The sequence below is a fragment of the Eurypyga helias genome, unplaced genomic scaffold (genome assembly GCF_000690775.1).
Source record: "Eurypyga helias isolate BGI_N326 unplaced genomic scaffold, ASM69077v1 scaffold6789, whole genome shotgun sequence".
Taxonomy (NCBI): domain Eukaryota; kingdom Metazoa; phylum Chordata; class Aves; order Eurypygiformes; family Eurypygidae; genus Eurypyga; species Eurypyga helias.
In genome coordinates, this window is record NW_010273854.1 from 26,160 (window position 1) to 38,611 (window position 12,452).

At 42.3% G+C, this 12,452-nt stretch overlaps 1 protein-coding gene across 1 annotated transcript in view; it reads right to left on the reverse strand.

Annotated features, from left to right (window-relative positions):
• STYK1 (serine/threonine/tyrosine kinase 1) overlaps positions 1–1,301 on the reverse strand; it is a gene marked incomplete at its 3' end in the record, with an annotated part of 25,805 nt that extends 24,504 nt beyond the window's left edge. The window contains exons 1-2 of the mRNA XM_010159623.1: positions 1,235–1,301; positions 195–349 (exon numbers count right to left, since the gene is read on the reverse strand). Coding sequence (XP_010157925.1) covers positions 195–349; positions 1,235–1,301 — 222 coding nt within the window. The remainder of the gene's footprint in view (positions 1–194; positions 350–1,234) is intronic.
• Between the last annotated feature and the right edge of the window lie 11,151 nt (positions 1,302–12,452).

Genomic DNA, 12,452 nt, shown 5'->3' on the forward strand with positions numbered 1-12,452 from the left:
TTTACCTTGGTGTGCAGATGATGATGATTGCTCCTGCTTTGCTCGCAAGCCTCGACAGTGGAGCCAAAGGATCACAGTTAGCGTGATGACAAAAAAACCCACAAGGAGAACTGGGACAACAATCACTTCGGTCTGATATTCACGCACAACTATTAGCAGAAAAAGAAAATGGGAAGCCAAGGAATAAGCAGCACTGACTGATGCACTTGGTGTGCAGATGATGATGATTGCTCCTGCTTTGCTCGCAAGCCTCGACAGTGGAGCCAAAGGATCACAGTTAGCGTGATGACAAAAAAACCCACAAGGAGAACTGGGACAACAATCACTTCGGTCTGATATTCACGCACAACTATTAGCAGAAAAAGAAAATGGGAAGCCAAGGAATAAGCAGCACTGACTGATGCACACTGGTTCTGTATAACAAAGTAGTAATAACCCATTTCAGTGCCTTTCAACCCTAAAAACATGTGTATCTATCCTCTGCTCCTTGGAATAGAAACTGAACACTGGTAGTGCTGCAATCCTATTTTTCAAAGGTGCAGAGTATCTAAACTGCATGAAACCATGGGACTCATGCACCCAAGGTCACTTACTTTATTGCCTCAATACAGAGGCCAAGAATTGTAGCCAAGTGTATCATCCACCAGTGAGACAGAGGCAGCCCTGGCAGAGAGTCAGGAGGGAGATGGGAAGGGCTGGATATTGCTGTGCCATCACAAATACATGTGCAATTACAGGTTCAGATCCTGCCATTAAAATTATGGGGAGCATAACACAGTGTGGTCACCTGGTTTGGACTGGATCAGAAGACATTGCAATTAACAAAGATGTTGCAGATAACTAACTCTTAGGTCCACAGATTTGGAGGTGGTGTTATTTTTGCATAGGACAAGTCCACATTTCAGTTCCCAAAGATGACATAAAGGCATGAAATTAAAATCTCACATGACTGGTCCCTAGGGAAGCAGCAAGTCTGTTTTATGACCATATTATGTCTCATTCGAAACAGATATACTCTAAAATGGCTAAAATTATGTGAGACGAATCCCACCACAAAGGCTACATCCCCTTGAAAGTTTCCATCCTGAGACACAATGCAGGGAAAGCTCAGTCAAATCCTTCTGTGTGGAATTGGATGCAGGTGGAGGAAAGGGCTTGGCCCACTTTTTAGCAAAGCTGGCATTCCCACTCAGCATGTGAAAGCTTATTACTTAAAGGAATCTGTGAATCTTACCACATAGCTTGTCATTGCTGTTGCATTCCAGTAGCATGCGTGTGAATTTTTTTACATTCCCTGCCATGTTGAATGACAAGCAAGTGCCTCTCCAACCTCTGTCTTCTGCACAGACACAAAGAATATTAATGACATTCATCAGAAGGAAGGATGATTTATGAAGCAACAAGTGAGCTGAAAATGGAGATTTCTACCCCTTATGATCAGTGGTTGTGTGAAGAAACAGCACTGGGACTTGAGGGCACAGAGATTGATATAGGATATCCATTATCAAATCCCATGAATGATACACTGCATGACCAGAGAGAATTTAAAATTAAACCTGCTCTACAGTGCTTCACAAGCAATTGGGTACCTCTAGGCCTAAAGGACGGCATAAGCACAAAAATTCACTGCCACAAACATAATTGTATTTAAAGAATAGCTAATACAGCTAATGCACCTCTAGCTAACACGCTGCTTAGATGCCACAATGGCTCAGCCTTTTATCTTCTGGTCCGTAACAAATGAATGGAGCAGCAGCATGCATACTAAAAGTCTGCCTTCCTGACCACAGCCCCTGCCACAGCTCGTACTGTTGCTCCACAAAGACAAGGAGAAATGAAGCCTTGTCATTAGGCCTCTCTGGTACCGAGTCCTTAACACTGCCAGGTCTGTAATTAATCTGAAGCACATCTGGAACTCCTCTGCATTTATAGTTGAAAATCCAGAGCCTGTGCAAGCATGCACCTTTCCAGCTGTAATTTCAGCTATCATTAATCCCTTAGCATTTGCAGTCATGCATCAGCAAAGCCTTCTGGTTGTGTAAGTGGGTTTGTCGTGTACAACCGGGCTCAGAAAGGGCTAGAGTCACCAGTGTATGCCAGTGTCTATGTGTTCTACACATCCTTGTTCCAGAATTTCAGCTGTTTGGCATTGCAGAGGGAGATTTCCCCTGTAAGAATTTGTCTTTCAGTTCAAGTTGGTGCACATCTTTGTTTCTGGAGAGAATGCATAAGCACTTTAAAAGATGCCCCACTGCTACACTAAGTAGACTACCTTTACTGAGGATTGAAGTAATTAAATAGGAATAAGTTCTGTGCTGCTGCGTTGATTGACATCAGAAGAGGACCTGGACTACTATTTTTAAATTGCAAAAATCTATGTGGTGAATAGTGATGACTGACAGAAAGGCAAGGCATGCACATTTAGCTATTGTTCCATATAAACATTGTCAAAAAATTAAGACTTAGCAGCTTCACAAACAGTATCATCTAGAACATTTTATAGGCATTGGGACTTTTATCCTGTAAGTACTTTATTTTCAGCTATGAGTTAGAGGCAATTAATCTCAATGGCAAGTGTTAATAATAATATACGGCATTCTTATTGATATTAGTATGGTTTTATGGGAGTTAGTGATGGACAAAACATTAAACAGAGTTTGTTCTCATACTTAAAATTCATGTGTGAAATTATACTTTATCCGTTACACAACAGAGGCAGCAGAAGGAGGAAAATAGAATAGGCCTGCACTTTGAAATACCGCAAAAAGTCTGTTTCATTTTTTTATTTCCTTTGATTCTTAATATGCTAGCAAATTCATCTGTTTTCAGGGTGTGGCTACAACATGAATCCAGTCAAAGGAGCAATAACACAGCCACAACACGAACTTTTTCAGGTACACTCTGAAAGCAAGCACACAAAGTTAACCTACCTTGGCTGTAACACATACACACATAAATACACAGGTATCATCATAAAAGGAACAGTCCTGGCTTCTTTCATTCTCAGATACACACAGATATGAAACACATGTATGAACAGACATGACAGCATCACAGGGAAATCAGCTTTAGGACCATTAGCCAGCAATCATGTTGCACCGAGTCATAAGGAGTCCAAGCTCCATCTTAACACTAGCAAATGTCTTTGTTTTGAGCTTCAGATGCTCACTAGAATGCATACGTACATTTAAACAACGTGCACACACAGGCACATATAAGCACACACATACTGACTTGTGCTTATGCAGAAACATGCTCATACAGTCGTAAAGATCCATGGAAAAAACCTTTGACACAGCAACCATGTCTACAGCGGTCCTCTTCCTGTAAAAAAGGTTCCTACCTACTCCTTTATGCACCTCCCACCAGTGATGCCAGTGGGTGGCACCCATGTTTTCTAGCTATACTCAGGGCAGAGCCATGGGATTCATAAATGAAAACACTGGCAATCATTGCTGCTTTATTTGCACTGGCACTACCATTTATTGTTGTTGCTTACGGAGCCGTGCCACGTGTTACCACAGAAAAATCTGATTAAAGTCCATTTACACTCTGTGTCTCTATCCTCTTGCAAAACTCAGGACACAGAAGAAGTTGTACTTAATAAGATAGTTCTGAAGTGCCTTTCAGTGCTACTTTCCAGGCCGAGACCAAACGAATTGTCATATTTAGGTCTCTCTGCAGCTTACTTCTCTAACAGTAACAATATTGCAGCTCCTACATTTCCATCCTCACAGAAGAGTGGTAGCTCACAAATCCACAGATTTATACATTTAATAAATATTTTTTGTGGGGGACACTTGGAGGTTATGTGGAACTAACATTTTCGGTGTACAGGTGCATACTCACCACAGAGCCCAAAGCATATTGACTGTGCTCAAATACTTAAGTCTATTATATGAAGATAGTTTTCCAGTACCAAGCCAGGATAAGGGGGACAAAAATATCTTAAGAGGTTTAAAACCTGTACCTCACTGGCATTCTGACCTTCCTCACCTGTGTGTTACTCTGTACCAAGACCAGTGCTGTCTAGATCATGACCACAGAAGAACACTTCCCGTATTGCTTCCATTTAGAATTTGCATTGGAAAACTTGTGCAATCGCAAGTAAATGACAGCTTAGTTATTCCACTGGGGTTTTATTACTCTTTTACATACACTGAAATCCACTCACTGGAATTCATTTCTCTTTATTCTTTACTTCCAAAACCAGATTTGCTTCAAAAGTCTGCTCTCCTTGCCTGGGCCTATTTAATCTTTCAGAATATTCTGATCTCCTCCTCTTGCAGTTGAAACTCATTATTTTCGTTGTTTACAGAAAACACAGACCTTTCCTTTTTCTCTTGGACATGGATCTTTTTTCATTGGGTCCTCTATTGTGCAGCACATCAGTGTGACAACACCTTATTTAAGACAACTAGCTGGCAGTGCAATATGACAACCAAACACAACAGGCAATGAGAACAGTACTAGGCCACTCTTCCTTCCGAATACCGAGGCTCAAGGGTGGCATGTTCCCACTCAGTTTCAGACCCCAAAGCCTTCTTGAAAGACACCTTCCCTTTGATGACAGCGACCAGAAAGCAAATGAGCTTTTCTGGACACAATGGACTGAATGGGAGCAACAAGCGTCTCTGAAGGTCTTCATATATGAGTTTTGAAAAGGTATTTGTATCTCTGACTAGAGCTCAGGAGGAAACGGGGTTTCCATTAAACAGATTTGGAAAGATGTAGGATCTCTTGCTGGGGCAGAGGGAAGTTAATATGAATCCATGCAGATACAGTGGCCTGGAGGGCACTACACAGTTCCAAGCAGACTGCAACAACGATGGCAGTCAAGTCTTTCTTTGACTAATACCTGAACCCAAAGCCCCATGTCCAAGCTAAATGTGCAATGAAGACCATGGTATCTAGAAATTGCAGCAGTGACAAATCTCAGACAATGACAGACACAAGGCAAAACCTTAGCAGAAGCTAAGTTAGCATTAACAGCATTTGCAAACTGCTACCAGCAAACTACTGGGTGAACTGTGCACAGTGCAGCAGTTTCACAGTCTGGCAACAGTGTCAGCTTAAATCAGCCCCCCTACCAGCCCTACACTGACTCTTACTGATCCGCTGTGCGCATTTCCCAACAAGATGAACGCTGGGGAAAAGTGTTGTTTTGTTTTCAGCCATGTCTGTGTCCCAAACTGACCTGATGCCCTAGCAATTCAAACAAAGCACAAAGGGCAGCACAGGGACAGGAGTAAGTTGGTAAAAATTGGCAGGTGCAGTGGCTGCTCAAACTAGTTTGCGAAGCCCCAGTACCGAATGTGAATATGGTTATGTGAATGCAGCTGAGATGATTTAAGTCCTCACCAATGCCAAAAGAAGGGAGTATCTCTTCCCCCTTCCACTCCTTGTTTCACTCCCCACTGTGCAACGGATCACAGGGTAAACTGATTCAAACCACAGAAGCTAGCAGGAAAATTAACATCTCTTTTGTAATTTCCTGCCATTTTAGTGAATGGTATTAGTTCACCAAGAAAGTCGACAAGTGTCAGTGCAGACTTGAAGTGGCAGAAGCACACATCCAGAAGCAGGAACAGGGGAAATAGATCTCCTGTTACCCTGGGTAGTGAATGGCTAACTTGTCTAAAGCTGTATTGTGAAATCGTTCCCTGTGTCAGCACAGCCCCACAGGCACTGTGTGCCAGCATAAGCCCTGCTAGGATTTCTCCAGCCTCCTGTCATTCATTCCCATATGTTTACCGTCCCCTTAGCATTAGCACAAGCACTCATGTGGCAATGTGGTGAACTGGATAGGGAAGATGGTCTGCCCTAACATAACCAATACTATTGCAATTTATGGACTTAGATTTCTCATCAGGCTCAATTTATGCTATTGAAAGTGCAAGGACTTAAGAGTCAAGAACCCTGAGTGACAGACATTGTGGTGAAGGCTGAGAAGAAAGAGAAATATGAAGTCTTATGTGTCCATGGAATATATGGGAACAGGCAGCTTGAGAACTGCATGCACAGAAACTGCCTGCTGCCATGTTCAGAAGAGTAAGATGTTGTACATATTCATGGTACCTACACAATTTTGCCAGTGAATACATCTTGACTTGGGAACTAACATCAGTTCCCAGCATCAGTGCAGATGTGTAAATCTTTGAGTACTGATTAGCTATTCTGTCTAAAGAAACAGCTGATTAAATTAATTAAATATGATAGAAATAAAGACTAAGTTTCATCTGGAGCTTCACTGAACCATTTAAACTGTGCTATGAGCTGATACACAAGTTAATGTAGTTGTTTCTCCAGACTTCCTGGCCTGCACTAACTGCACACCACTTTGTTATAAAGATATTCTTACAGGTCTTTTTTCATGCACTAATTGTGAGGACCAACAGTAATATGACTCCAGGCATGCAAAGAAGAGCTGAGGAACTCACTTCAGTCCAGCATACTGCCTGACTGATAGAAGACCAAACAAACCCTTTCACCACCATGACACCTTCCATTTAATTTGTTATAGTGGCAGAACCATACTCTGCAGCTTTTTCAGTCACCATTTCTGTACAGCCTTTATTATTTTCCTCCTCTTTTACATGACCTTTGGACGTGGCCACCAGTCAAGGCTTAGACAACCAGTATGCACAAGCACACTTCCCTGGCTATGCAGCTGAAAGTGAGGGGAGCCATCAGGAGCTGCAGGAACCAGAACGGCAGTGAAATCACGAGGTGTGAGCTCAGAATAGCTGAACAGTCGTGGACACTGAGTGTGAGGGAACAGGGAGAAGGAAAGCACCACGTAAGAGCAAACAGCGAAACAGACATTGCTTTCCCTGCAATATCCACTGTTTTACTAAAGCAGTGTCCAAAACAAATAAAAACCAAGTCTCACAAGCCTCAAGACTAAAAACTTGATGCCGTAAGAATGTACTTCTGCAAAAAGCTATTTATTTGTTACACTACATATCTTGTCTCTTCTGCCTTCAGAAGACCTCAGTGACTATTTCCAATGGCCTGGTAGATCACGACATCTTTGCAACGGTCACATACAGTGACTCAAGATTTTCTATTGGTCCAAAATTAGACCATCAAACCTACTGTAGCTGGTACTGAAGCCTATTAAACGAATGAAAGAAAATTAGGCTGGCCATTTCTGAAGTCCCAGACCATGGAGAAAACAGAAAATAACTAGGTTTGAACAGGTGAATTACTCAGGGCAAACCTGGCTTCTTTTCAAGGGAGCAGAAAAAATCGGCAGTCAGCAGTCACTACTGCAGTAAGAAATATGAGTCAGGAGGACTCTGCACTGCTGTGCTTTTATGCTAACAAGGTTAGTCCAAACTAGCACCACATCAGTGGAGATATGCAAGCTCTCGTGGTGCTAAGTTTTGCTTAAACTTAGACCAGATCACAAAAATTAATTTATTTGTGCAGCGTGAGGAAGTGTGAGTACAGAAGCGTGAAATGGTACAGAAACTGAATGGTGAGGAAGACAAAAACATTCTTTTCTAATGCAGACACAGGCTACTATAGTTCCTGAAAAATAACATATATCTTAATCACACTCCCCCTGAATTAAGGCCACAGAAAGTTATTCCTCACAGGTAACCTGCAAAACAAAAGTTAAAATAATTTTTAAAAGTGAGGAATACATTGACCTGAAGCCTTATTGAGTAGGCTGTTTGGAATATGAAAAGTCTAGAGGCCAAACGCTCAACAGCACACTCTTACCTACAACTTCTTTTTGTGCAGTCAAAATCTCATACTACTTCTGAATGAAAAAAGAAAGAATCCTGGCCATTCTGTCTCTCTCTTACTGACTGAACTCTGATTTTGGTGCTAGCTGCCTGTATCAAACCCCAGCACAAGCTCCATACAGATACTGTGAAAAATCGTGAAAGCAAAAGCTGTGACAGGTCTTAAGAAGAATGAAGTTTTTCAAAGGACCATGTATACATGTAGCTCTTGTTCTAAAAAACAGTGCGATAAGAATACTGCATGATACTACACTGCTGCATAATGGCTTAAGAAATGGAATGTGAATCTACTTTCATAAATGCACAGCCACAAGGAAACTGAGCTGACGCTGTGTCCACAACTTTAGCTTCACAATTTCCCAACTTATGGATGTTTCTCAGTGCATTTAACATTGATTTTGGTTATAATTTAATCAGCAGCTCATGCACACACACAGAGACACATGCAAACAGGTTAACATACAGAAAAATCTAGGTGTCTGCATGACATTGGATTAGTTAGCTGCCTTACAATCAAGCAATGTGACAGATATCAAATGCTAATTAGTTCTGAATCCAGCCCAAGGCATGTGTTACTTAACCAAACACTGTACATGCTACACACATGCGTAGCACCACCCTGCATTGTTTCAGTGAACTGAGACTGATTTTATATGAAACTTATTTCCTTTACTATTTTCTCCCAGTTTAAAATGCACCTAGAAGTTATTCCATTTAAATCAACCTGCATGTAGAGGACAAATCTCTCTTTTTTTTCTCAAACCTCAATACTATTATGATCACAGAAATGTATTACTACAAGTAACTGCAATATGAGCGATAAGTACATGCACAGATGTATATACGTACATACAGAGACATACACACTTCACAATACAGCTCTATCCTACTTCAGGTCACATTTATGTTAACAGAAGTCTTTTTAAGAAATTAAACATTCATTAGCTAATCTTCCAGCAGTGTTTTCTCTCACTTACCCAAATTACACCACTTCTCTTGCCCTGCGGTTGTCCTTTCCTGGAGCTCGCTTGCTGCTGTTTCCCAGTTTGTCTGAGGTCACTCCCGATAACGCTGATGGTTACCTTGTGTGGTTGTAATTTTTATGACTAAGTTCCTCCTCACTGATCTTCCTACCCCCGACCTGCCCAGTTTCAATTCTTTACTCCTCAAGGTCTTCCCAGCTATCTTGCCATGGAGATCTCGTGAGTGTATGCCCAATGCTCGAGCTGACAGGTAGGCTCACACTTGTGAAACAGGTCTGCCTGGCTTCCACACACCCGTTGCTCACCCGCAGATGAGAGACAGGCAAAGCAAAGAGTCCTTGGGCGGAGACCTGGAGTGTAATTTGAAAGGCAGGCAAACACAGATCAAGAGCAATGGCCTAACATAACAAAGAGAAATCATACACTTCAGATGGCAGGTTTACATTCAGAAAAAATGGGTTCTTGGAACAGGAACACTGTACAAAACCCCTAAGACTCCAGACACTGAAAGCACTTTCTATCAGGAACACAATCTGCAAATGGAGAAAGAAAGAAAAGGTAAATAACACCAAAACACGCTACAACAGCAGCAAGGGAGGCTTTTTCCATGCTCCGCCTTGCTTGTTCATAACCCTCCTGCTCAGGCTGTCTGTGCTTTCTGCCAGCATTTTCCAGCCCTGACATCAGCTCTCCCCTGCCCCTGTCCTCCCATCAGTCCAGCCTGCAGCTCCCACACAGCCCTGGCCATGACCCTCACTTACAAACCCCCTTCAAAATCCGTCCTGAGCTCCCCAACCAGACTGGATAATATCCTTGAACTTGCCCTACAACCTCTTCGTGCTATGATGCCCTTGGAGTCACCACTGCACTCTACAGGTGCCCTCATTCCTGGTTATGTGAGTCTGTACAAGATTATGTGCTTACCTACTGCATACAAGTGGGAGGCAGCTGTAGGACAAGAGGAAACAACGTGAGACCTATCGCTGAGAGACAAAGTTCATTTCACAGTCAACAATGCTATGCAGGTAGTTTTGGGAAGGTATAGAAGAAGATATGATCTCTGCCAACTGTTTGAGCAAAACCTACCTACTTAACACTTTGGTGCTACATAATTCTGTTGTAGGACAATTTTAGTTGCAGTAGAGGCAATAGCTTTAGTTACAGGCACACAATAGTTAATTTATCCACAAGACAGACTGCATATCAATATATTTGTGCACCAGTGCAGTCCAAGCCTCTCTCTGGCATTATTCTTCCACCTGGCATTTACTGTACATGTGTGCAAAATGGACTGGGTTTCTTCATTGCTTTATCTCTCTACAGAGAATGGCAGAATTAGGCAAAATAGTGTAAAATAGCTCTGTTACGTGGAGTTTCATCCTCTGAGAAACCAGGAGAGAGAACTTCTAGACTTAAAATTTTCTTGAGTTGGAAAGACCACAGCAGCTGCAATAGGCTGACTCTGGTCTAAGCTTTCCTTTTATTCTGGTACCAACTTGCATTGACTCTTCCCAGTGTTTTCTCCACAAAGGAGCAGAGCATCTGCCCTATACCCCAATAACCATGAAAAAGTGGCAAAAATGCAAAGTGCAGTTCCTCATTTAAGAGTTCTTTACTGAAATGTGATACTTCCCACAGGCACCTTCCCCAAGGGTACCTGCAGGAACCTATTCAGATTCTGGTTTAAAAATATGATAATTGACAATCCTCCTCTTTTTGCTCCTTCTTTCACAGTTTCTACAGCCCCCAGCTGTAGAAGGCAGAGTGGGAAAGGCAAAGGGTTAATATTCAAGGTATGCATATACAAAACCAGCAACTGCTGCTGCTGCTTCTAGTCTCCCCAGTCAATCCTGGGAGTTGTGCTCCCAGTCTGACTGGTTGGAGTAGATATTTTAATGGTTCAGGCCTCGACTATGTAATCTTCCTCACTGATCCACAACCCCCTCCCCCTGTTTGGTTAAGGGACAGCAGTCATTTATTGTCACATTTTGTCCTGTTAAAAACAACCTTATCCTACTGGAAGTCTTGCATTGTTTGCACATCCACAAAGACAACACTGTCCGTTCAAATGCCTCTGTTGTCTCTGTTTTTTCTTTAAGCAAGTATGGTCAGGCATACTGAAAGGCAGTAGACTGGCAGCCTTACTAAGAAAACCGTCCTCTTCATCTCCCAGACAGCACCAGCACACCTAGCAACCATCCACACCACACACAGCTGCCCAGTGGCCCCATGATGTGTTTCTGGGACTAAGCAGCAATTCAACTACAAACCATTCCATCCCTGTCTGATGTGCTGGGGCTGTTAATGAGGTTGCTAATTTTGCAGTTCAAATTCCAGAAGGTAAGCATGCTCCACGGATGCTGCTGGACCAGAAAAAGCAAGCTTCAGATGAAAGGATGTCCTTAAATGACGGTGTGGTATATTCACTTTCTCTGCAGTAATTTAGACTCAGTAAGATCTGTCACTTACTTTCACATCCTCACGCAAACTGCGGTGTATCGATGATAGACTGATCCTTTGGTCAGCCCAAGTCCACAGGGGTTGAAAGGCTCAGTACCTGTTCTTTTCTTTCTGCAAGCCAGCCATTCATCCCTGACTGGGGTAAGACTCAGCACAGTTGATTTAGAAGGGAAAAAAGAATTCCCAAGTTCTGTTTCTGAGCCTCTGTTCTGCCTCATGAGCTCCGCTTCTCCTGATGGCAGACCTTCTGACCTGAGAGCAGTTTATTTATCTATTTTAGATTTTTCTTGAAAATGGTAGTTCTAGTGGGATTTTCAGTTCATGCCTGCAGTTTTTGTTATTTAGATTTCCAAACAAACAAAGGCTAGGAGAGGCTATCATTATATGAAAAGAAAAAAAGAAATAAAAAGAGCTTCTCCTTATAAAAAATAAAACGACTGAAGCATTATACCTCAACCATCTTCAGCTAGTTCAAGGTCCAGTAATTTGCCAGCACTTCCTATATTTGGTGTTAAGCATGTTAATAACAGTCTTTTTCCCCCACTTTCCCGCCAAATTAGACCTTATGATTCCCAACCGTTTTCTTAACTCTAAACGGGAATTTCATTTGCGCAGTGCCATGCAGTCACTGGTGTGGTCAGCCCCCCCTTCTCAAACCAAATGCTCAAGAAAGATCCTGAAGGTTAGTTAGATGCTGTAAGTAGGCGACCGGACAGTTTTGCCCTTTGGTTTCTTTGGCAGATTTTCCAGGCCCGGAAGCTGGGATTCATTTGACACAGCTGAAAGAACAAGTTAAGGTCATAGCTGCCCGAGGTTCTCTATAGTAATACAAGGCCGTAAGAACTTCGGTAAGCAATGTGAGTACTAAAATCCTCTCTCCCTATACTGAGGTCACAGGTATAAAGGGTAAACTAGACCGTGATTTACATGTCTTGGTCAAATGGCAGAAGTTAGATACTACTTGGGCTAAATTCCATTGTCTTCCTCTTCTTCAAAGAAATAACTTCCCTGAGCAGGAGCATTCTGGGCTCCCAAAATGAGTACTTATCCACAGCGTAACTTGGCAGCTTAGCCACAGCCTCTCCCAGAATTCCAGGGCTGACAGATGAACTGACTCAAAGTTAGGTGCAGCACAGCTCACATGCATTCAGTTCCGCTTTGCCTAGTTCCTAAGTGCTTTTGTCCTGAGCAACCAACATCTGAACACAATATGTATACATATTCCTCTGTTAACTTTACCTTTTCTCTTTCA